Genomic DNA, 27,790 nt, shown 5'->3' on the forward strand with positions numbered 1-27,790 from the left:
ACACTTTGATCTATCTGTATTTATCAACCTAATATCTTTCAGCAGGATTAATTTGCCAGGCATGCAACTTTTAAAGGGAGGGGAGAAAAACAACATAACCATTAACAGCATTTCCAGTTCCATGGTTTTCATTCTTCATGGATCACAGTGTGTTTCAGAGATGGTAACATAGTTGAAAAACTAAACCGCACTGACAGGATAAAATGTCAATATTCCTTTTAGATGTCGTAAGTCATTTTCCGTGTTTTTGACAGAAATGTTAGCCCCAATTTCTCTCATAAAAGCACATTCCTAAAAGATAAATCCTTCCAAAGAAAACACATCTTTTTGAAACTTCAGAGGTAAACTCTGAAACAACTGCTTTAGGAAGGGTCACCCTTACAGCTCAGTTTGCCTGAGGCTGTCCTGTGTCATGTTTGTGGTCTTGGTGTAATTATTAATAGCACTGTCTATAATTCTCAGAAGTGTCCCAGTTTGGAGAATAAACTACATGCTCACCCTAGCTTTAGGTTGTGTCTCCTTTAGCATTAATACAGCCATCTGTTCACCTTGAACAGCATCAGTATTTTAGAATACCATCCCAAGAAACTTCATTCCTAATAATCATGCTTCTCCCTTTCTGGCCTAGACTACAGCAAAGAACAGAAAGATCTCTGCAGAGCTTGCATCCATGATTGCCTTATACTAAAATAGGCTCCTAAGATACCGTTCTTTCACCATGGTTGACTCCCACCTAGTAACAGAAGCTTATTATAGATATCAGAAGAATATAACTACTCCCATATCACAGAACCTTTGATTCTTGTATCAAAAAAATAGAGAAAAGAAACATTCTGCATTTCTGACTATTGCACTCCTCATTGAATACTCTCATATATATATATATATATATATATATATATATATATATATATATATATATATGTATGTATATATATATGCCCAGGCTGGAGTGCAGTGGCGTGATCTTGGCTCACTGCAACCTCCACCCCCATGGTTCAGGCAATTCTCATGCCTCAGCCTCCCGAGTAGCTGGGATTACAGGCACCAGCCACCTTGTCTGGCTAATTTTTGTGTTTTTAGTAGAGACAGGGTTTCACCATATTGGCCAGGCTGGTCTCAAATTCCTGACCTCAAATGATCCGCCTACCTTGGCCTCCCAAAAGTGCTAGGATTACAAGCGTGAGCCACCATGCCCAGCCTCTCCTACAAATATTTCTAACTCTCCTACTTGTTCTCACAGAATCAGTATGGAATCAGGTGGAAAATGTGCACTCCTCTTTCTCAGGAGTAGGGAAACTGAGGCAACAGCCAGCTTAGGTTAAACAGAAAAGTCACCTTCCAAGGAAACTGGTTCTATTAGAATCACATTGGGATCCCAAGCAGGGACTAGATTTTCCAAACCTTCGCAAGGATCTCTGATTAAAATAGGTCACAAAGAACAGATATTTTACCACCACCGCCCCCGACACACACACAAAAAAAATAATAGATTATAAAGTAAAATTACTGTCAACAATGTTTTTCTATGACCCTGGCAGAATCAGGGTGGAGTCAAAGATATTGAGAACTCAGTGAAGACCCCTGGGCATGTGGCCCCCATGCATTACACAGAACACTAAGTTTAAATAAATAGATGCTAAGTCAATGGAAAGTACAATGAAAAAGAATAAAAGCTAACCACTTCTCAATATGGTAGTACCAAAAGAAAAAAAAAAACTTAAGGGCATCAGCCCACATAATAAATAAGAACATGTTGCTCTTACCAAATCACAATGGAAATTTACTGCAAGAGATTTATGTTAGTGTGGCTGCTGCTGTATGACAGGAGTACATACCCTCACAAAAACAACACTACAATGAGATGATGGCTACCTCATCCTCATAAAGCATCCTCCTCCACCATAAACTCTTACTCATGAAAGAGATAAGAAATATTATTTAGTCTATTATTTTACCTTTAATAAACCAAACCTAAGCCACCTAAAACAAATCTAATTATCTATTTTGATTTTAAAAATCCCTCCTACCCCTGTCCCCAAATCTTTTTTTTTCCATAACCTTCCCTGAAAAAAAAACTAGTTACAGAAATCCAAAGGCTGAAATGTATAAATTCAAGTGTACCTTAATAGAAGAATAAAACAAGAGATTAAGCATTCTTGAATGAAAGTGATTAAAACTTGATTTAGACTCATTTTATTTAAAAACATATCAAAAACATTAAAACTGCCTTAGGGTTTATTCTTTGTGGCTAAATGACTAAATCTCTAAAGCCAGTCTTGAAATTAATTCTCTAAAAGTCAGATGCGCTAAAGAAATGAGTAAGGCTTTTTTTTTTTTTTTTTTTTTTTTTTTTTTGAGACAAAGTCTTGCTTTGTTGTCCAGGCTAGAGTGCAGTGGCACAGTCTCAGCTCACTGCAAACTCCACCTCCCAGGTTCAAGCGATTCTTGTGCCTCAGCCTCCCTAGTAGCTAGGATTACAAATGCCTGCCACCACACCCAGCTAATTTTTCTGTTTTAGTAGAGACAGGGTTTCACCACGTTGGCTCGGCTGGTCTCAAACTCCTGACCTCAGGTGATTCACCCATCTCAGCCTCCCAAAGTGTAGGGATTACAGGCATGAGCCACCATGCCTGGCCAAGTAAGGCCTTCTTACACTAGACAATACAAATTCTGAACTACTCATTATACCATATTTCATCAATTCTAAGATACCATTAATTGGAGGATGAATCATTATTTTATATACCACTATGAAAACAAAAGCTGCCAATTAAATATGAGATATGCCTGACCCAATATCATGCACCCAACATCAGTGATAATAAAATGTAAAGAAAAAAAGCATCTTAGATTCAGTGAAATACCCTCAAATTCCTATATACATCTGTCTTTTTGCAATGCAGATGTGATTTACAGTCTTCTGTAATCAAAACCTTTGAAATGCAAAAAAATTAAATCTCTTACCTTCCGTACTACACTCAGGAAAGGTATCAATGAGGGAATCTGAGTGAGCTTCAGCAGGACCAATTAATTCAGAACTATCATTAATTATTCCACCCTAAAGAGATAAGAGCAATTGTGTTTCATTAGCATTAAGAGCATAAACAACACTAAATAAAAAATAGTTATCCCAATTAAGTATGTGTAAAGATGTACAGAAACGACTATACTAATCTATTAAACTAGATGACAAGTGTTTTCAAAAAAAATCAATAGGTATATCAATATTGGTTCATCAACTGTAACAAACGTACTACACCAACCCAAGATATTTAACGGCAGAAACTGGGGGCTGGGGAGGAAGAAGAGATATATGAGAAAACTCTGTACTTTCTGCACAATTTTTCTATAAACCTAAACTGCCCTAGAAATAGACTATTATTTTAAAATTCAAAAAATGTTAAGGGCAGCCAGAGAGAAAGGTCAGGTTACCCTCAAAAGGAAGCCCATCAGACTAACAGCAGATCTCTCTGCAGAAACTCTACAAGGCAGAAGAGAGTGGGGGCCAATATTCGACATTCTTAAAGAAAAGAATTTTCAACCCAGAATTTCATATCCAGCCAAACTAAGCTTCATAAGCGAAGGAGAAATAAAATACTTTACAGACAAGCAAATGCTGAGAGATTTTGTCACTACCAGGCCTGCCCTAAAAGAGCTCCTGAAGGAAGCGCTAAACATGGAAAGGAACAACTGGTACCAGCCACTGCAAAATCATGACAAAATGTAAAGACCATCGAGACTAGGAAGAAACTGCATCAACTAACGAGCAAAATAACCAGCTAACATCATAATGACAGGATCAAATTCACACATAACAATATTAACTTTAAATGTAAATGGACTAAATGCTCCAATTAAAAGACACAGACTGGCAAATTGGATAAAGAGTCAAGACCCATCAGCGTGCGGTATTCAGGAAACCCATCTGACGTGCAGAGATACACATAGGCTCAAAATAAAAGGATGGAGGAAGATCTACCAAGCAAATGGAAAACAAAAAAAGGCAGGGGTTGCAATCCTAGTCTCTGATAAAACAGACTTTAAACCAACAAAGATCAAAAGAGACAAGGCCATTACATAATGGTAAAGGGATCAATTCAACAAGAAGAGCTAACTATCCTAAATATATATGCACCCAATACAGGAGCACCCAGATTCATAAAGTAAGTCCTGAGTGACCTACAAAGAGACTTAGACTACCACACAGTAATAATGGGAGACTTTAACACCCCACTGTCAACATTAGACAGATCAACGAGACAGAAAGTCAACAAGGATACCCAGGAATTGAACTCAGCTCTGCACCAAGCGGACCTAATAGACATCTACAGAACTCTCCACCCCAAATCAACAGAATATACATTTTTTTCAGCACCACACCACACCTATTACAAAATTGACCACATACTTGGAAGTAAAGCTCTCCTCAGCAAATGTAAAACAACAGAAATTATAACAAACTATCTCTCAGACCACAGTGCAATCAAACTAGAACTCAGTATTAAGAATCTCACTCAAAACCACTCAACTACATGGAAACTGAACAACCTGGTCCTGAATGACTACTGCGTACATAACGAAATGAAGGTAGAAATAAAGATGCCTTTGAAACCAACGAGAACAAAGACACAACATACCAGAATCTCTGGGACACATTCAAAGCAGTGTGTAGAGGGAAATTTATAGCACTAAATGCCCACAAGATAAAGCAGGAAAGATCCAAAATTGACACCCTAACATCACAATTAAAAGAACTAGAGAAGCAAGAGCAAACACATTCAAAAGCTAGCAGAAGGCAAGAAATAACTAAAATCAGAGCAGAATTGAAGGAAATAGAGACACAAAAAACCCTTCAAAAAATTAATGAATCCAGGAGCTGGTTTTTTGAAAGGATCAACAAAACTGATAGACAGCTAGCAAGACTAATGAAGAAAAAAAGAGAGAAGAATCAAATAGACGCAATAAAAAATGATAAAGGGGATATCACCACCGATCCCACAGAAATACAAACTACCATCAGAGAATACTACAGACACCTCTATGCAAATAAACTAGAAAATCTAGAAGAAATGGATAAATTCCTCGACACATACACTCTCCCAAGACTAAACCAGGAAGAAGTTGAATATCTGAATAGACCAATAACAGGATCTGAAATTGTGGCAATAATCAATAGCTTACCAACCAAAAAGAGTCCAGGACCAGATGGATTCACAGCCGAATTCTACCAGAGGTACAAAGATGAGCTGGTACTATTCCTTCTGAAACTATTCCAATCAATAGAAAAAGAGGGAATCCTCCCTAACTCATTTTATGAGGCCAGCATCATCCTGATACCAAAGCCGGGCAGAGACACAACCAAAAAAGAGAATTTTAGACCAATATCCTTGATGAACATTGATGCAAAAATCCTCAATAAAATACTGGCAAACCAAATCCAGCAGCACATCAAAAAGCTTATCCACCATGATCAAGTGGGCTTCATCCCTGAGATGCAAGGCTGGTTCAATATATGCAAATCAATAAATGTAATCCAGCATATAAACAGAACCAAACACAAAAACCACATGATTATCTCAATAGATGCAGAAAAAGCCTTTGACAAAATTCAACAACCCTTCATGCTAAAAACTCTCAATTAGGTATTGATGGGATGTATTTCAAAATAATAAAAGCTATCTATGACAAACCCACAGCCAATATCATACTGAATGGGCAAAAACTGGAAGCATTCCCTTTGAAAACTGGCACAAGACAGGGATGCCCTCTCTCACCACTCCTATTCAACATAGTGTTGGAAGTTCTGGCCAGGGCGATTAGGCAGGAGAAGGAAATAAAGTGTATTCCATTAGGAAAAGAGGAAGTCAAATTGTCCCTGTTTGCAGATGACATGATTGTATATCTAGAAAACCCCACTGTCTCAGCCCAAAATCTCCTTAAGCTGATAAGCAACTTCAGCAAAGTCTCAGGATACAAAATCAATGTATAAAAATCACAAGCATTCTTATACACCAACAACAGACAAACAGAGAGCCAAATCATGAGTGAACTCCCATTCACAATTGCTTCAAAGAGAATAAAATACCTAGGAATCCAACTTACAAGGGATGTGAAGGACCTCTTCAAGGAGAACTACAAGCCACTGCTCAAGGAAATAAAAGAGGATACAAACAAATGGAAGAATATTCCATGCTCATGGGTAGGAAGAATCCATATCGTGAAAATGGCCATACTGCCCAAGGTAATTTACAGATTCAATGCCATCCCCATCAAGCTACCAATGACTTTCTTCACAGAATTGGAAAAAACTACTTTAAAGTTCATATGGAACCAAAAAAGAGCCCGCATCACCAAGTCAATCCTAAGCCAAAAGAACAAAGCTGGAGGCATCACCCTACCTGACTTCAAACTATACTACAAGGCTACAGTAACCAAAACAGCATGGTACTGGTACCAAAATAGAGATATAGATCAATGGAACAGAACGGAGGCCTCAGAAATAATGCCGCATATCTACAACTATCTGATCTTTGACAAACCTGAGAAAAACAAGCAACAGGGAAAGGATTCCCTATTTAATAAATGGTGCTGGGAAAACTGGCTAGCCATATGTAGAAAGCTGAAACTGGATCCCTTCCTTACACCTCATACAGAAATCAATTCAAGATGGATTAAAGACTTAAACGTTAGACCTAAAACCATAAAAACCCTAGAAGAAAACCTAGGCATTACCATTCAGGACATAGGCATGGGCAAGGACTTCATGTCTAAAATACCAAAAGCAATGGCAACAAAAGCCAAAATTGACAAATGGGATCTAATTAAACTAAAGAGCTTCTGCACAGCAAAAGAAACTACCATCAGAGTGAACAGGCAACCTACAAAATGGGAGAAAATTTTCGCAACCTACTCATCTGACAAAGGGCTAATATCCAGAATCTACAATGAACTCAAACAAATTTACAAGAAAAAAACAAACAACCCCATCAAAAAGTGGGCAAAGGACAAGAACAGACACTTCTCAAAAGAAGACATTTATGCAGCCAAAAAACACATGAAAAAATGCTCACCATCACTGGCCATCAGAGAAATGCAAATCAAAACCACAATGAGATACCATCTCACAGCAGTTAGAATGGCAATCATTAAAAAGTCAGGAAACAACAGGTACTGGAGAGGATGTGGAGAAATAGGAACACTTTTACACTGTTGGTGGGACTGTAAACTAGTTCAACCATTGTGGAAGTCAGTGTGGCAATTCCTCAGGGATCTAGAACTAGAAATACCATTTGACCCAGCCTTCCCATTACTGGGTATATACCCAAAGGACTATAAATCATACTGCTATAAAGACACATGCACACATATGTTTATTGCGGCATTATTCACAATAGCAAAGACTTGGAACCAACCCAAATGTCCAACAATGATAGACTGGATTAAGAAAATGTGGCACATATACACCATGGAATACTATGCAGCCATAAAAAAGGATGAGTTCATGTCCTTTGTAGGGACATGGATGAAATTGGAAATCATCATTCTCAGTAAACTATCGCAAGAACAAAAAACCAAACACCGCATATTCTCACTCACAGGTGGGAATTGAACAATGAGAACACATGGACACAGGAAGGGGAACATCACACTCTGGGGACTGTTGTGGGGTGGGGGGAGAGGGGAGGGATAGCATTGGGAGATATACCTAATGCTAGATGACAAGTTAATGGGTGCAGCACACCAGCATGGCACATGTATACATATGTAACTAACCTGCACATTGTGCACATGTACCCTAAAACTTAAAGTATAATAATAATAAATAAATAAATAAAAATTAAAAAAAAAGTTTGAGAACCACTTGTATATAATATAGGTAAAACAAAAAAAATTAAGGTACTTTTAGTAGAGATATTTTTTAAAGATATAAAAAATAAATATAAAATTGATTTCTCTATGTGGCTATCATTTTAATTCCCTATTTAGGTTTGCAAATTCACGCCTCAGAAACTTATCTTACTCTACATGCAGCTAGAGAATGATATCACCAGACAAGTAGTGGTGGTATGATGCTGTGCTATAGCTTTATGTATGCTCCAATCACAATATAAGAGCTTATAATCCTTAAATAATTAAAACAATAGCTCTTCTGCTCCTTAATACCTTCCCCTCTACCTTCTACCAACAGTTCTATGCCTCCAAACACTACTAACAGAATAATAAAGCTCAAAAGAATTACAAGCCCCCATTTCCTCTCTACTTCAGCACAAAAAAAACTCAATTACTATCTTTACCTAATCAGAAGTCCCTTCTCTGTCAGCTTGTTTTTAAGGAACAGAAATTTGAAATGGTCCCTCTCAAATTACCACATTTTACTTCCCTTACTGTTATGTGAACTAAAACCTTAAAAATGATTATTCTCTTTAGGAGCAACAATTTGTATTACTTTATTCTACACTTTATTACAATATTCAGATTACAGCTTATATTTGAACTTTTCTCCAAAAAGAATATCTATTCTAGACTAAGCCATCTTTTAAACAACATCCAAACCAAATCAAGATTTCCAAGTATTCTAGAGAATGTTAAAAGATAAAGTTAATGTTAAAACAAAGTATCTTTCAACTATTAACTACCTCTTCTACCACTAGGTGTGCGATTTAAGTTACCGACCTATAAAATGTCTTCTAACTAAGACATTATTTTATTTTACATATTTCATGCAAAATAAAAAATACACACAGAGTATTTAGAACAATGTAGGCACTCAATAAATGTTTATTATTAGTTGACATAAGATCTTCTTGTAAGATAAAATTTAAAATGCAAAATGTTTTAGCTCATAATCCTAAATATTTTATTTACCTAGTTTAACAAACACTGTTATAAAAAATAAATAGGAAAGAACAAATATTTAATGAAACACAACAAAAACTGTTATACAGGAACTAGAGGGATGTAGCAGTAAAATAACGCCACAATCCTAATTTTAAACTTCTAATTCAAAAACAACCTTTTAGGTGTTTCTGAGTATGCAGTAAAAAAATTTCATAGAAATTTTGGGATATATAGTATCTCAAAGTTTTTCTGTTAATGAAGAGTCTAGCAGGGAAGGACTTCTGGTATAGTTAAGTGAGGAGATCCAGCAAATGCTTTCCCCAAAAGGCAATTATAAATCTGGAGAAATCTGTCAAAACCACCATTGAGGGCTCTGGAAATTGACTAAAAGCATAAAGCAAATGAAAGAGTGGTTACCGAGAAACCACGGAACCACAGGTAAGAACTATGGACGTCTGTGATGTTCTTGCCTCAGTTCCTCCCAACCCCCATCCCAGCTGGGTGGTCACAGTAATTATATAAAGGCAAGGCAAGTCTTGAAAACCAGCAGGTTCACTTTTGAGGAGGCTAATGTGATTTGGATTGAAGCACAGAAAAAAAAAAAATCCACCCCAAATATTGTCAGTAATAGTAGCAATCTCAGGGCCAAATATATGGCAAGGAAAAGTGATGGCTCAGCACACCTGAAGTTGCAGTCAGGAAAAGACCAGACAGCAGGGAGATCCAGAAAATAACACAGCCATAGGGGGTCTTCATAAAGCTCACTACCCATCTATGTAGAGACCAGAGAGGGGTCAAGCTATCCACGAATACCTGGCAAACCATGAGACAGTGCACAGGCACAGAGGAAATTCAAGACTTCAGAGGAAAGTAAAAGCCAGGGCAAATTTTAAAACAGCTGAGACTTTGAAAACACATTAAAAAATCATCAGCATTAAAAGGAAAGCATATAATGGCACAGGTGTTTAAGCACAAGCAATGACCGAGCACTGGCTGACCACAAAGCTATGCTGACACAGGTCTAACCCCTATATAGCCTGGCTTAAAAATAAAATTAGAATTAAATATTGGGCAGAGATATCAGCAGTCACACACTTCACAGGAAATGGACTCCACAGATTTACTATGGACTAAACACACTAACAAAAAGTATTAGTTACTAAACACACTAACATAAAATGGCAAGAATCCTCAGGAAGAAAAAAAACATCAGAACTTAGAGTTCTATCGTACATTATCCAAAATATAGATTTTCCAACCAAAAAAAATTACAGGACATACAAAGACACAGGAAAGTATGTGACCCAAACATGGGAGGTAACCAGTCAATCGAAACTATCTGTGAGGGAACAAAGATGTTGGACTTGGCAAAAACTTCAAAGCAGCTATTAAAAATATGTTCATATTATCAAGGGAAAACATGATTAAAGAATTAAAAGGACTATGACTCATGAAATAGCAAATATAAATAAATAAAAATTATAAAAAAGGATCAAATGAAGCATTTTTCATAACAGCCATAAGCAAAAACAATCTGAACATCTATCAACTAATGAATGGATAAGCAAAATGTGGTATATTCATATCCATTCAATGAAATATTATTTAGCCATAATAAGGAATGAACTACTGATACATGCTACAACCTGGATGAACCTTAAAAACATAAATATATGTACATACATACACACCCTCTAAATCTCCAATAACAAAAAAAACTTCCCACCTAAATTCCACTCCTAGGTATACCTACGAGAAACAAAAATACCTGTCTGCACAAGAACTTGTATGTCAACATTCATAACAGCACCATTCATAATAGCCAAAAGGGGAACAACCCAAATATGCACCAAAACACACTGTAGATAAACAAAACGTAGTATATCCAGAGCCACACAAAAGAATATTACACAATCACAAAAATGGATAAAGTACTGATGCATGCTACAACATGAATGAACCATTAAAGCATAATACTACATGGAAAAAAAACAGTTTAATTCAAAACAGCATCATAAGATTAAAATGCTTACAAATAAATTTAAGGCAAGAAGCTCCAGACTTATACCCTGAAAATTATGAAACATTGCTTAAAGAAATTACAGAATATCGGGCCGGGCACGGTTGCTCATGCCTGTAATCCCAGCACTTTGGGAGGCCGAGGCAGGTGGATCATGAGGTCAGGAGATTGAGACCATCCTGGCTAACATGGTGAAACCCCGTCTCTACTAAAAATACAAAAAAATTAGCCAGGCATGCTGGCGGGCGCCTGTCATCCCAGCTAACCAGGAGGCTGAAGCAGGAGAATGGCATGAACCCGGGAGGCGGAGCTTGCAGTGAGCCAAGATGGCACCACTGCACTCCAGCCTGGGCAACAGAGCGAGACCCCATCTCAAAAAGAAATTACAGAATATCCAAATAAATATAGAGTCATTTCATTTTCATGGATTGCAAGATAATATTGTTAAAATGACAATTTTCCCCAAACTGAACTACAGATTCAATACAATTCTAATCAGAATTCTGAGGAGCAAGCCAAAATAACTCAGTTGGGAGAGCATCAAACTGGAGGATTTTAGCAGGTGTTTCCAATACCTTCGGCCAGGTGTGGTGACTCACACCTGTATTCCCAGCACTTTGGGAGGCTGAGGCAAGAGAATTACTTAAGGCTAGGAGTTCAAGATCAGCCTGGGCAACACAGTGAGAACCTGTCTCTACAAAAAAATTTAAAAATAAGCTGGATGTGGTGGTTCCTGTCCCAGTTACTTGGGAGGCTGAGGTGGGAGGATCCCCTGAGCCCAAGAGTTTGAGGTTAAAGTGAGCTATTATTGTGCCACTGCATCCCAGCCTCGGTGAAAAAAGTGAGACCCCAATTCTTTAAAAAAAAAAAAAAAAAGTAAAATAATAAAATAATTTTAAAATTCTATGAGAATTTTTTGTTCACATGGATAAGCTGCCACTAAAAATTTTTATGGAAGTTCAAAGAACTCAAAAGTGCCATAACAATTTTGAAAAAGTAAAGTAGGCAAACTTACACTAGCTGACTTCAATACTTAAAAAGCTACAGTAATCAAGACAGTATGGTTCTAGGATAAGAACAGGCACGTAGATTAATAGAACTTATCAACAGTCCAGAAATAAGCCATTATAATTACAGTCAATTTATTTTCAGCAAGAGTCCCAAGGTGATTCAATGAGGATAGTCTTTTCAACAAATGATGCTCAGAATATTAGATATACACACACCAGAAGATGAATTTAGACCGTTCCTTCACACCGTATATAAAATGAACTAAAAATGAATCACAGACCTGTAACATTAAAACTTCTAAAAGTAAACAGAAGAAAATCTTCATGATCTTGGGATACTCGAAAAGTTCCTGGGTATGACAGGCATAACCCAAAAAAGAAAATATATATATAAATTATACATCATATCAAAGCTAAAAGCTTTTGAGCTTCAAATGACACCACTAAGAAAACTAAAAGGCTACAGACTGGGGAGAAAATATTTACAAATCACTTATCTGATAAGACTGTTTATACAGAATATATTCAGAACTCTTACAACTCAATGATAACCCAATCAAAAAAATGGGTAGATTTTAATGGACATTTCACCAAAGATATATGAAAAAAGCAGAGGAAAACATGCTCAACATCATTAGCCATTAGGAAACTGAAATTAATACTATGGTGAAATGCCACTGCACACCTGCTAGAATGGCTGCAGTTAAAAAATCAGACAATACCAAGTGTTGGTGAGGTTGTGGAACAACTGGTAAGTTCAAACATTACTGGCTATTTTCCGTTTGGAAAATAGTTTGGCAGTTTCTTAAAAACACGAACTTACCGTAAGATCCAGCAATTCCTCTCCTCAGGAATCACCCAAGAAAAATGAAAACATATATCCACACAAAGATTTGTATGCAAATATTCACAGCAGCATTAGTCATAACAGCCAAAACAGAGAAACATCCAAACATGTCCATCAATTTATCAATGAATGAAGAAAATGTGGTATTATCTATACAATGAAATACATTTCAGCAACATAAAAGAACAAAATGCTGATACATAACATGAAGCTCAAAAGCATTATGCTAAGTGAAAGAAACCTATATACATATGTTGTGAACAAAACGCTACATATATTGTGTAATTCCATGTATTTGAAATTATGGGGAAAGGCAAATCTATAGACAGAACAAGGTGGTTGCCCCAGGCTGGGGATGGAAAAGGGGATCACCATAGCAAGTAGACACAGAGGTGCGGTAATGGAAATGATCTAAAATTGGATGTTGGCTAGGCACAGTAGCTCACACTTGTAATCCCAGCACTTTGGGAGGCTGAAGCAGGCGGATCACTTGAGGTCAGGAGTTCAAAACCAGCCTGGCCAACATTGTGAAACCCTGTCTCTACTAAAAATACAAAAATTTGCCAGGTGTGGTGGCACACACCTGTAATCCCAACTACTCAGGAGGCCGAGGCAGGAGAATAGCTTGAACCCGGGAGGCAAGAGGTTGCGGTTAGCCGAGATTGTGCCACTGCACTCTAGCCTGGGCAACAGAGTGAGATTCTGTCTCAAAAAAAAAAAAGAATAAAATAAAATAAAATTGGATGTTGGTGATAGGTGCAAAACTCTATAAATTTACTGAAAATCAGTGAATTGTACAATTATAATTAGTAACTGTACTAATACTAATAAATAAACAACCAGTGAAGAGTACGGGATGGAAAGGTATAGATAAAACAAGTTTGGCAATATACTGATAATTTCTGAAACCAGGCCATGGGTCATAGAAGTTCATTATACTATTCATTCTACTCTTATGTATGTGGTTTTTTAAAGTCAATGTAAGCAAGTGGCTATATGGTCATTTGCATGTGGCATCATCAATGTCTCTAAAGAGAAAAATAAACTATGATACTATAGCACACCCTGTGAATTAGCTACCCCAAAACCTTCCCCACAGCCTTCATCCATGATCAGAACTAGAAAGCTAAGAGTCACCTTCCGAGACTCCTTCAAATTAAGGATGGGCACGTGACCCTGTTCTGGCCAATGAGATGTAAGAAGGACTATCTCTAGCTCATGTTTCTGGGAAAGCTTTTAAAAACTGCCATGTTTCTTTTGGCCTTTTGCCTTTCACACCTAAACCCAGAAACCTATGTCACTGATGACACTACTGAGCTCCATACCAGTCCTGGACTACCTTCCTCATTCATACTTCTTGTCATATGAAAAATAAATACCTTTTTTTTGTTCAAGCTAATGGAATGAGTTTTTTTTCTTGCTTGATTATCTCTATTTAAATAGAGATAATGACTGAATACCACTGTTCTGATATTCCCAAATCAGTATCCTGTTCCCGCCTAGCACGCTGTTAAAGATAGTTCTAAGATACTTTCCAAGATTAGTTTGACTTCTCTTAAACTGTCCAATCTTTCACAAACTCTGAAAATGACAGTCTCATTTCCCAGTGACTTCCAGCAACAATTACAATCAGGAATTCCCATATCCAGAAGAAATACAATTAACAGGTAACTTTTACTTAAATTGTTTAAAGTCTTTAATAGGACTTCCATAATCCCTAATTTTTTTTAGCCATATGGCAGGTGGTAATTTGCATGACAGCTTTTCACAATTTCTATAAAGCAATATTCTTGTTTAATAATAAAGCCTTTTTCCATAAAAAACAGACTCCCTGACACATAGAAACAATTATTAACAAAGAACAGCAAAGAGCTAAATACTCTATCAATTTGATTTGGCCTTTATCCTAAAGATCTGCATAGGGCCATATGCAGAAATCACATTTATTATCTCAGCCTAGTTTGCAGAATGGTGAAAAAATTAAGCAACACGGTCAATCATCAGAAATGTTATTGTTACTACAAACACTTCTATTACTATCATTATTTCTATTACTGTAAATTTGCAATATATTTCAAAAGAACTTTCTTCAGTAGATAAAACATCATAAAAAATAAATTCCTGGGTGATGAAGCACTGGCAGAAAAAAATAAATAAATAAATAATCTGTGTAGATCCACTAAAATCAGAAAAATTAAATATCTCACTATTCATACATATCACTGGTTATATAGGCTAAGAAATTTAACTTATACAAATGAGTAGATTTTAAAGAAGTAAAAACAATTACAGCACAATCACTTAGATTTCTTTTTTTTTAGAAGGTTAACTCAATGCAACAGGGAAAATGCGGTAATTAAATACAACAATACCAACTGACAACATATACCGATACAGTTCAAAATAAATTAGAAAATTATTATTAAAAATGGTAAAAAAAAAAAAACTTAAAATGAAAGCATTACATATCTAGGAACTTAAAACACTAATATCCAATGATCTCCAGTAATATAATTTGCACTGGCCTGCTCTCTAAAACTGTGCAGTTTTATATTTTTGTTGTATCTTTATACAAGTCAATATAATAACAAATTTAATATAGACTTACAGTGGCTTATATTCCAAGAGTAATCTGCCACTGAAAGACACTTCAAAAAGTGAAGGTAAGTACTAGAGTTTCATGATGCTTCATTTTTTTTAATTTATTTCAATTATGACAGAGTGAGTTAAACAATCTCTAAGCTCTTTGCATCAATTTTTTAAGATCCGTGAATCAAAAACACTCAGGAGTCTGAGGCAACAGGAGGCTTGAGCCCAGGAACTCAAGACTATAGTACGCCATGATTACACCTGTCAATGGCCACTGAACAACAGTCTAAGCAACAGAGCAGAACCAGTTCCTTTAAAAAAAAAAAAAAAGCATAAATTTCTATACTAAAAATAGGAAATATGCCATAAACATTATTATAGACCTATTAATTTCTACTTTTATAGTGAATAACGAAATTCAAAAGTGGCATTTTTTATTTTACTTTACTACAAATTACAAAACAAAAGTATTTAATAAGATATAAAATATTCCAGAAAGACTACCAAACCTTGAAAAAGTCTTCAAGCTGTTTACTATTGTAAAGAGCAGGAATATTGGCAGAGAACTGTAGCAGGTCTTCAGCACATTGTCTTCTCTCTTCGATAACAGTTTCATCAAATCGCCCTACAATTAAATAAGAATCAACACTTAAGGGAAGAATGATCAAACACTGGTTTATGATAGTTTACATAGTTTACGTCCACAGATCAGAAAGCAGCAGCAGGCCTATCACTTAGTTGCTTTGCTTATTATGCAAACTTCTGAAGTCAAATCTAATCTCTACAATTAGAATCAGCAGTACTCTCAGTAGAAAAGAAAATGTTTCTGATAAAACAAGAGACAAAGGTGTCAACCGATAAATAAATGGTACATTCATAATTTAGCGCCTGTCAATTTAAGAAAGTTGACATTTAAGAAGCTGGTGATTCGAAACTAAAGATGAAAAGAGAATTTTAAAGAAGTGAAATGGTTTTCTATAGTAATCTAATACTGTAATTACTCATATAATTTTCCCTTTTCTACTCTTTTTGATTTATAAAGCGGCTGAAGAGAGGAAATTATGAGAACATCTGTATTATCAGTGAGGTCAAAAACCTCAGCCTGAAGCAAAAAGCTTCTATGCTAAATTCCACGTGTGATGCTGTCAGCGTACATAACAGCATGCTTGTGAGAAAAAAGAACACACATATGGCACCAGTGAGTTCTGCTTTACAAGGTGATCAAAAGGTGCTTTCCATAGAATTTTTAAATGATACATAAAATTTGAATGCTGATAAGACATTTTCAAAATATGATCATTTTGTAGTACTCTTAGATTAGATTACCAGTTGACATTTATCATATGGCATGTATCATACTGATTGCAATAAAAAAATACAAAATCAGAAAAGTAGCATCACCACACAAACATTTTAAGTGCCTTTGCAGAGTATTAACAGAAAACTGAGGCACAAAGAGATTCCTAGTTATATAGGCAAGGCAAGTGCCTATATGACTGGCAAGTGAAACTGAACCACTAAAATACCCTCTGCCCAGTGTGTCTCATGCTTATGGTGAAGTGTCTATTTCACGATAACTAAAAGGACCTGAGTTCAAATATTACCTCTATCATTCACTAGCTATAAAATCTTAGGCAGATTATTTCCTCATTTTTAAAATGTAGGAAATGAATAATGTACTTAAGGTTCCCAGTTTCATGCAAGGCACATAGTAAGCACTTAATAGAATATCATGGTTCTTTGAATCTTCAAGTTCTATCATACTGACTAAAATACAGAGCATGCTAGCAAGCTTTCATTGACTGTGTGAGTGAATAACAAAAACTTTTAAAAGCCATGTCAAAATAAATAAATAAATGTCTTACAGTGAAACATTATCACAGATAATCTTTTTTTTTTTTTTTTTGAGACAGGGTCTCACTCTGTCACCCAGAGTGATCACAACCTCACTGCAGCCTCAACCTCCCAGGCTCAAGCAATCCTCCCACTTCAGCCTCCCAAGAAGCTGGGACTACAGGCACGTGCCACCACAGCCAGCTAATTATTTTGTAGAGAGAGGGTCTCACTACGCTGCCCAGGCTAATGTCGAATTCCTGGATGCAAGTGATCCTCCCATCTAGGCCTCCCAAAGTGCTGGGACTGTATTGCAGGCATGAGCCACCGTACCCAGCCTATAACAGGAAATCTTAACAGTGGATCCATACACAACCTCTTAGGCAATGGTTCATGGATGGGCTCCAGAGACAATAATCCCACAGAATTCCATGCATATATATACACAGGTGCATTTTTCTAAGGATAGGGTCTATAACTTTTATCAGTATCTTGATAGAGCCTAGGACCAAATAAAGGTCAGCAGGCAAGTAGCAAGCAGTCAATTAGAGGATTCCTAACATTCTGTATACTGCTTTACTTACTATGGAATAGGCTGTCCACTGCTATCCAAATATTTGTTCTTGCTTTCTTCCTCAATTTTTATTCAAATGGGTACATGACAGCCCAGGAAAAAAAAAATTGTAATTGCCAGCTTGCTTTGCAGTTAGGCATAGATATAAACTAAGTTCCGGCAAATAGCATATAAACAAATTATACTGTAGCTTCCCAGAAATCTTTTTAAAAGACAAATGACGTACAACCTCTCTCCCTTTCTTCTTTGTCCGTTCCCCCTTTCAAGAAGAACCAAGAAGTGGAAGGTTAAAAATGACACAAACAGGGTACAGTGGCGCAAACCTATAATCCCAGCTTCTCAGGAGGCTGAGGCCAGAAGGATCACTTGAGCCCAGGAGTTCAACTCAGCCTGGGCAACATAGCGAGACTACATCTCATTAAAAAATGACACAGCAACAAGACAGGAGCCTGGATTCCAGATCACTGTGCAGCTGCCACGCTTGAGGCTACCTCCAAATCTTTTGCCATGAGGAAGAAATGGACTTCTATCTTGAGTTTTCTCACAAATAACCAAACCCAACATAATCCATTATGCCACATTTGTTTTTCTTAGTTCTCAGTTCAAATGCTCTCAGTTCAAATGCAACAATTAAACTCAACCCTCCCAATAACAATACCAAATCTAAAATGACACTACTCGCTTACCTATCACTAATATTATCTAGAAACAAATCTGCAAGAACCCCAATAGGTAAAACCAATTCTCTGGCTTGAAAACAATCTAAATGATTTAATCTTAGGAAAAAATCTACTGGCCAACTAGATTAAATGCTCATTATTCCTTATTTTGCCTAAATAAGAAAGTATGAATCAGTGCTTATGATTATAGTCCAATATAGTTATCGCTTAAAGAAAAAAGTAAATTCAAGTGCCTATAAATTAATATTAGTAATTGTGTAAACATCTAAAAGCTTAGAAAAATAACCTAGAAAATGCACACATTATTTTATACTTTGACCCACTAGACTACCTGAGAATATCTTTAAATGCATTAACTACTTGTTGAGAAATCTTAATGGAAGTCTTCTTAATATTTAATAGTACCCTAAAAAGATCTTATTTCTATCTGAAACAAATACAAAAAAAAATTGGAGGCTTTAATCTTCCCCATTAAGCTAAAGTAAAACACTTAAGCAATGGAATAAATGTCAAAAGCATTTCTTGTACTGCTATTGATTTATTGTTTCTATTCCACTAAACTTTGACAAGCAGATATGAATTGAGACTTTTTTTCAGAGTAGTGCACAACCAAAAATAAAGGGTTATGCATTAAATAAGCTTCAATTACATTGAATCCTATTATCAGAACAAATGCGATAAAGGAACATGCTCAGTTCTTTGTTCCTAAAATACTTCAGAATAACAACAGAAGAATGGCATTAAGTGGGCAAAGGACATGAACAGACAGACTCTTCTCAAAAGAAGACATACAAGCAGCCAACAAACATGAAAATATGCTCAACATCACTGATCACTAGAAAAATGCAAATAGAAACCATAATGAGACACCACCTCATGCCAGTCAGAATGGCTATTACTAAAAAGTCAAAAAATAACAGATGCTGGCGAGGTTGCACAGAATAGGGAATGCTCATAAACTGTTGGTGGGAGTGTAAATTAGTTCAGCCCCTGTGGAAGGCATGTTTGAGATTTCTCAAAGAACTAAAATTACCATTTGATCCAGCCATCCCATTACTGGGTATATATACCTAAAGGAAAACGAATCATTCTACCAAAAAGACACCTACACTCTCATGTTTATCGTAGTGCTATTCACGATAGTAAAGACATGGAATCAACCTAGGTGCCCATCAACAGTGGACTGGATAAAGAAAATGTGGTACATATACACCATGGAATACTACACAGCCATAAAAAAGAATGAAATAATGTCCTTTGCAGCAACATGGATGCAGGTGGAGGCCATTATCCTAAGTGAATTAACACAGGAACAGAAAACCAAATACCACATGTTCTCACTTGTAAGTGGGAGCTAAACACTGGGTACACATGGACACAGAGATGGGCACAACAGACATTGAGAACTCCAAAAGCGGGGATGGAAAGAAGGAGATAACTGTTAAGAAACTATCTATTGGGTACTATATTCATTATTTGGGTGGTAAGTTCATTTGAAGCCCAGATCTCAACACCACACAATATAACCAGGTAACAAATCTGCACATGTACCTGCTGAATCTAAAATAAACTAATGTTTTCCCATTTCCTGATAATAATAAAATTTTTAAGAGACCATTAACACATGAATAGACGAACAACTGACTGGGAGAAGACATTTGCAAAACATCAAACTACTGGTGTCTAAGATATACAAAGAACTCCAGCCCCACAAAATAGACAAAAGATGTAAACAGATACTTCAAAAAAAAAGGATATATGAGTGGCTAATAAGCATGTGAAAAAATCTTTAGCCTATTAGCCATCAGGAACTGCAAGTTAAAACCACAATAAGATACCATTACACATGCCCCAGAATGGCTAAAATTAAAAAAGGCTGATAATGCCCAATGTTGGTAAGAGTGTGAAGCAGCCAGAAATTTCATATGTTGTTGATGGGAATATCAAATGTACAAGCACTTTCGGAAAGTCTCTTAGTTCCTTATAAAATAAAACATACACCTATCTTATGATCCAGAAATTATAATCCTAGGTATTTACCCAAGAGAAACATATGTCCATATAAAGATGTTTTATTGTAGATTTACTTAAAATTGCCCCAAACTGGAAACATTCCAGGTGCCCATTGACAGAACAGTGGATAAACAGACTGTGGTACATTTAAACTAAACAGCAATAACAAGGAATGAACCTCTGATGAACACAACAGTATGGATGAATCCCAAAAACATGCTGCAGGAGGGAAGCCAGACATGAAAAGTTTGTACAGCGTGATTCCATTTAAAATCCAGGATGTACAAAACTAATATATAGTAGAAAAAGTTCCTTCTGGGTAGCTTGAGGGCAGGGATTGACAGGGAAGGGGCAAGAAGCAAACTTTTAGGTGTTTGTAATGCCCTATATCTTGATAGGGGTTTGGGTTATACAGGTATATGTTTGTCACACATACAATGGGATACTTAAGATTTGTGCATTTAACTGGGTGTAAACTTATCTAAACAAAATGTAAACAAATACTGAACTCTTATTAATGACAATATGTTAAAATATGTATGGGTGAAAGACACTGGTATCTGCACTTTATGCTGAAATGCATAAAAACAAGACAGATTATGGAAAGATATATGATAAGGAAAATATAGCAAAATGTCACTGTCCACATCTTTCAACTTGTCTATATGCTTGAAAATTTTCACAATAAAATGTTGCGTAAAGTCTACTACAAAGAAAAAAATAGTACTCGCAGCATAAATGAAAAAACACAGATGAATTTTAATGAAATAACTTCTAGAACTAATATATTTAATAAAGACAACCTAATTTGAAAATTTTCAAAAAAGTAGCAGCAAGATTCAAAAGTCATCCTAATGGCAGACAATAACCTTGCAACCATTCTCTACTTGTGTATCCTTCAACATAATCAAAATTTCACTTGAAAGGCTGTAACAACATGAGAAATCATAATCAGGTGCTTCTCCTACTACAGCTTTGAATTTCCATTTGTAGTACCAATGTTTATTTTCCTGTGAACAGAGTAGAAAAATTATAGACATAGAAACATAGAAAATGCAAAACAAATTTTTCCCGAGGTTTACAGTGCAATATTATATACCTCATCTTATTGAATTTCAATTTACTGCTCTTCACAGATACTGCATTTTTTTACAAATTGAAGATTTGTGGCAACATTTTTCCAACAGCATGTGCTCACTTTATGTCTCTGTGTCACATTTTGGTAAATGTCACAATCAAACTTTTTCATTATTATTATATCTGTTGTAGTGATCTATGATCAGTAATCTTTGGTACTGGCATTTGCAATACAATAACATTGTTTTGAGGCACCACAAACCACAAGAATATAAAACGCAAACTTAGTTAATAGGTGTTGAGTGTGTTCTGACTGCTCCACCAACCAGCTGTACCCAATCTCCCTTTCCTCAGGCCTCTGTATTCCCTGAGACACAACAATATTGAAAGTACGCCAATTAACCTCTACAATGGCCTCTAAGTGTTCAAGTGAAAGGAAGAGTTACAGGTGTCTCACTTTAAATCAAAAGCTGGAAATAAGGCAGGGTGCAGTGGCTTACACCTATAATCCCAATACTCTGAGAGGCTGAGGCGGGCTGATCAGCTGAGCCCAGGAGTTTGAGACCAGCCTAAGTAACATGGTGAAACCCCGTCTCTACAAAAAAAAAAAAAAAAAAATTAGCCGGGCATGGTGGCACATGCCTGTAGTATGCCTGTAGTCCCCTGTAGTCCCAGATATTCAGGAGGCTGAGGAGGGAGGACTGCTTGAGTCCCAAAGTTCAAGACTGCAGTGAGCCATGATCGCATCACTACACTCCAGCCTCGGAAACAGAGCAAGACTCGGTAAGGAAGGCATAACACAAACCAAGAAATGTTGAAAGTTAGGCCTCTTGCACCAGTTAGCCAAGTCGTGAATACAAAAAACAAGTTATTGAAAGAAATTAAAAGTGTTACTCCAGTGAACACATGAATGATAAGAAAGTGAAGCAGCCTTATCGCTGATATGGAGAAAGTAAACCAGCCCCAACATTCCCTTAAACCAAAGCATACTCCAGAGCAAGGCCCTAACTCTCTAATTCTATGAAGTCTGAGAGAGGTGAAGAAGCTGCAAAAGAAAAGTTGGAAGCTAGCAGAGGTTGGTACATGAGGTTTAAGGAATGAAGCCATCACCGTAACATAAAAGTGCAAGGTGAAGCAGCAAGGGCTGATCTGTAGAGGCTGCTTCAAGTTATACAGAAGATCTAGCGAAAATCATTGATAAAGATGGCTACACTAAAGAACAGATTTTTAATGGAGATAAAACAGCCTTCTTTTGGAAGAAAATGCTATCCAACACTTTCATACCTAGACAGGAGAAGTCATGCTTGGTTTCCACACTTCGAAGCACAGGCTGACTCTTCTGTTAGAAGCTAATGCAGCTGGTGACTTTAAGTTGAAGCCAATGCTTACTGACCATTCTGAAAATCCTAGGGCCTTTAAGAATTAGGCTAAATCTACTCTGCCTGTGTTCCATCAACAGAAAAAGCCTCGATGACAGTGCATCTGTTAATAGCATGGTCTACTGAATATTTTAAGACCACTGTTGAGATCTATTGCACAGAAAAAAAGATTCCTTTCAAAAAAATTTTTTTTGAGACAGTCTCACTCTGTCCCAGGCTGGAGTGCAGTGGCGTGATCTCAGCTCACTGCAGCCTCCGCCTACCGGGTTCAAGTGATTCTCCTGTCTCAGCCTCCTGAGTAGCCGGGATTACAGGTACACACTACCATGCCTGGCTAACTTTTGTATTTCTAGTAGAGACGGGGTTTCACCATGTTGGCCAGGCTGGTCTTGAACTCCTGACCTCGTGATCCACCCGCCTTGGCCTCCCAAAGTGCTGGAATTACAGGTATGAGCCACTGTGCCCTGCCCTTTCAAAATATTATTGCTCACTGACAATGAATCTGGTTCACTCGAAGCTCTGGTGGAGATGTACAAGGAGATTAATTATGTTTTCATGCCAGCTAACACAACATCAATTCTGCAGTCCATGGGATCAAGGAGTAATTTTGTACTTTCAATCCTCCTTATTTACCTATATATTTCTGTGTGTATATAATATATATAAGCCACTTCCTCACCCCCAATTACCCAACAATGGTTTATTATTTATTATTTATTTAAGAAATACATTTCATAGGCTATAGATGACATACAAGTGATTCCTCTCAGAGACCTAAGCAAAATAAGTTGAAAACCTTCTGGAAAGGATTCACCATCCTAGATGCCATGACAACATTTAGGGGAAGGTAAAACTATCAACTTTTTTTTTTTCTTTGATACAGTGTCTCGTGCTGTCACCCAGGCTGGAGTGCAGTAGCGCAATCTCAAATCACTGCAACCTCCGCCTCCCGGGTTCAAGCAATTCTCCTGCCTCAGCCTCCCGAGTAGCTAGAATTATAGGCAGATACCACCATGTCCGGCTAATTTTTCACCATGTTTGCCAGGCTGGTCTCGAACTCCTGACCTCAAGTGATCCACCCACCCTGCCCTCCCAAAGTGTTGGGACTATAGGCATGAGCCACCATGCCCAGCCAACATTAATAAGATTTTAGAAGCTGATTGTAACCCTCATGGATGACTTTGAGGGGTTCAAGACTTCAGTGGAGGAAGTAACTGCAGATGTGGTAGAAATAGCAAGAGAATGAAAACTGGAAGAGGAGCCTGAAGATGTGACTGAATTGCTGCAATCTCATGATAAAAGTTAAATGAACAAAGAGTTGCTTCTTATGGACGAGCAGAGAAAGTGGTTTCTTGAGAAGGAGTCTACTCCTGGTGAAGATGCTGTGAACACTGTTGAAATGACAACAAAGGATTCTGAATGTCACATACACTTAGTTGATAAAGCAGTCACAGGATTTGAGAGGACTGACTCCAATTCTGAAAGAAGTTCTACTGTAGGTAAAATGCTATCAAACACCATCACATGTTACAGAGAAATCTTTTGTGAAAGGAAGAGTCAATGGATACAGCAAATCTCATCGTTGTCTTATTTTAAGAAATTGCCACAACTACCCCAACTTTCAGCAACCACCACCCCGATCAGTTGGCAGCCATCAATATGGAGACAAGACGCACCATGAGCAAAAAGACTACCACATACTGAAGGCTCAGATGAAAATTAGCATTTTTAGCAATATAGTATTTCTTAATTAAGGTACGTACTTTTTTAAGACATAGTGCTACTGCACACTCAATAGACTACAGTACAGTATAAACACAACTTTTATATGTACTAGGAAACCAAAATATTCTGTGTGACTCACTTTATTGCGATGGTCTGAAACCAAATCTGCAATATCTCTGAGGTATACCTATATATTTCTGTGTGTGTATAATATATATAAGACACTCTCCCACTCCCAATCACCCAACAATGGTTATTAAAAGCTGTAGAGGGGAGGGAATTAAATCCAAACATTCTAACTAAGCTCATTACTCACTAAAAATAAAGCCTCTCTGTTTGATTTATAAGCTGTCTTTGGAATCTTCCCTATGTTGTTTTTATTATTTAGAAGAACTCCTAAATAGCAGAGTTTACAACTTTTTTAAAATGCATGTTAGTCATCAAAAGCTAGTTCATGGAACTAAAACTTATCCTTGACCAGTATGAAATTATCTAGAAAAGCTTAATGCTGATGATTCTTAACTATATCAAAAGTTCATTCACAGAGTAAAAAGAAAGAGAGAGGTCAAGATTCTCTGGATTAAATTCTCTCTAGCCAAACAGCACCAGGAACACACTTGTAGTTAAACAAGCTGAATTTATTACTTTTTACAACTAAGGAGAATACATACCATTGGGAACACTGGGGCATTTCACCAAGAGGGTATCAGAAAGGACTTACAGGGCTTTGGCTTGTGTTAGGGAAGGGTTCAAGGAAGTGGGGTTCTGCCCTGGATTGGATGCTGTCAGGAAGTGGAGGTAATTCTATGATTCTCTCAATTCTAATTCTATGATTCTATGATTTTTTAATGTATCTTACTATGAAGCAGGAAAAATAAAGCAAGGCTAAGGTTATGATTTATAAAGAAGCAGTAGTCATTCATTGTAACCACAATGAGGATATTTGATCATTTTTGTGACCTGAACAATGTTTATGTTTTTGTCTGTGTTCAGACATGACTACAGGATGGTCTTGTTTTTGTTGTCATCCAAGGACATGGAGTGATCTTGTCTAATGTTCATGTTCTATGGAATTGTTTTTGTTCAATACGAGAACAACACAGCCTAATTGTGAATTCCAGGCCAACTCTAAGAAACACCAAGGTCAAACCAATATAGTGCCTGGCCAGTTCTTAGCTATTGGGAGCTGCCTGTCTCTCTCTCACAGGAAGTCATACTCTGATGACAGATAGAAGAAAACAAACAACAAACAATGATCTATTCATGAGAAAACAATCAGACAGATATAGCTTGTAAAACTGGCAAAACTACTGTTCTACGTTCTTTAAAAATGTCAGTGTTATGAAAAATCAAAAAGAAAAAAATAAGAACTATTCTAGATTAAAGAAACCAAGAGAGGCATGACAGCTTCCCAATACTTTAAAATTTTTTCCTTAGAAATCTGTGATGATATTAATGATTTTTAACACTGTATAATAAAATGGGTAAGTGTTTACAAAATCTGCATAATTCAGGAAACCAATATTTTTCAAATGACCAATACATGGTGTTACAAACTCATGCCCAGGTAAAAGATATATTCAAATCTAAGACAGACCAACGGATTGTAATGTAACAAAGTACAAAAGGTTCATTTATAGGGTTCTGATTCCACAATGCAACTAGCCTTTATGAAATTACCACACATCAAGTTTTGGTGTATCAAAGAATACCTTTAATTATCTGAAAAAGGTATTAAAACACTCCTCCCAGGCCGGGCGCGGTGGCTCACCCCTGTAATCCCAGCTGAGGGGATTTTGGGAGGCTGAGACAGGCAGATCACGAGGTCAGGAGATCGAGATCATCCTGGCTAACATGGTGAAACTCCGTCTCTACTAAAAATACAAAAAAAAATTAGCTGGGCGTGGTGGCTGGCACCTGTAGTCCCAGTTACTCGGGAGGCTGAGGCAGGAGAATGGCATGAATCCAGGAGGCAGAGCTTGCAGTAAGCTGAGATCACGCCACTACACTCCAGCCTGGACAACAGAGCGAGACTCCATCTCAAAAAAAAAAAACACTCCTCCCTTTTTCAACTGCATTATCTTTGTGACCCTGAATTTTACTCATGTACTTCAACCAAAATAACATATCTCAACAGGCTGAATACAGAAACAGCTATAAGAATCCAGCTATCTCCTCTTAAGCCAGACATTAGAGATTTGTAAAAACATAAACCAACACCACTCTTCTTGCTATTTCTTTTTTGCTTTGGAAGAATCATTTTTCATAAAAACATCCTTTTATGTTAACATGTAGTGTATTTTTTATTTTTATTTAATACAATTTCTAAAATTTCTAGTATGGTAAATATTAATAGCTAAAACCTACATAAACAACAGTCCTTTGAAGTCTTCAGTAATTTTTAAGAATATAAAGAAGAATCTAAGACCAAAACATCTAATAGTCATTGATATATATTCCCATGTAGACATGAGAATAGATGTGTAGAAAAATTAATTAAAAACAGAATAGAAAAGGTTTATTTCAAATTGCCCTCCAAAGAAACTGTATGAATTTATACTCTTCCTGTTGTATATCTATTGCTCCATACTAGGTATAATCAAACATTTTAATTTTGGCTTTGGGATTGACTTTTGATGACATCATCACCTATAACTACTCTACCTTTTAAATCTTAACTCATACTTTTATTTTGCTCAACTTCTTTATATGTCAGGCACAGTCCTACATGCTGAAGATACATTCATAACACCAAAGCAGTCTCTGGATCATGCAGCTTAGGGTCTTGTCAAGGAATCAAAGAGAAAGAGAGAAAATTATAATTAAAGGGCAAGGCAGGGTTCTTACTTTTAGAACACAAGAAAAAATACTGGCTGTAGGTTTAGAAGCATGATTCTTAAAACTTCTCAGACTGATGACTTCTTAAAATTATCTTCATCTTCATATTTAGAGTGCCACAAGTCTTAAAAACTTGATGGTGAGGATACCACATCCTGAAACAGTTCTCTTTCTCAACTCTGGATCCTAATACTCACTTCTTCAACCATAAGACTCTAAGTTTCTTAGAGGGGCTGTTTGCATCATGATATCCTCAGTGCCAATTTTTAGAAAGCTTCTTGAATTAAATATGCCCATAAAATTTCTAGATAATTGATAGCTGGACTGAAATTAGTCAAAGAAGATTATTAATAGCTACATGATC

At 36.7% G+C, this 27,790-nt stretch overlaps 1 protein-coding gene across 14 annotated transcripts in view; it reads right to left on the bottom strand.

Moving 5' to 3' along the window:
• The window catches only part of RPS6KC1 (ribosomal protein S6 kinase C1), a 213,303-nt gene that overhangs the window by 150,852 nt on the left and 34,661 nt on the right, over positions 1-27,790 (bottom strand). For all 14 annotated transcript variants that reach the window (XM_003814160.5, XM_055108240.2, XM_063597223.1 and 11 more), the window contains 2 exons: positions 15,817-15,932; positions 2,968-3,061 (listed from right to left, as the gene is read on the bottom strand). In XM_003814160.5, the coding sequence (XP_003814208.1) occupies positions 2,968-3,061; positions 15,817-15,932 (210 nt within the window). The remainder of the gene's footprint in view (positions 1-2,967; positions 3,062-15,816; positions 15,933-27,790) is intronic.

This window comes from Pan paniscus, chromosome 1, assembly GCF_029289425.2.
Source record: "Pan paniscus chromosome 1, NHGRI_mPanPan1-v2.0_pri, whole genome shotgun sequence".
Taxonomy (NCBI): domain Eukaryota; kingdom Metazoa; phylum Chordata; class Mammalia; order Primates; family Hominidae; genus Pan; species Pan paniscus.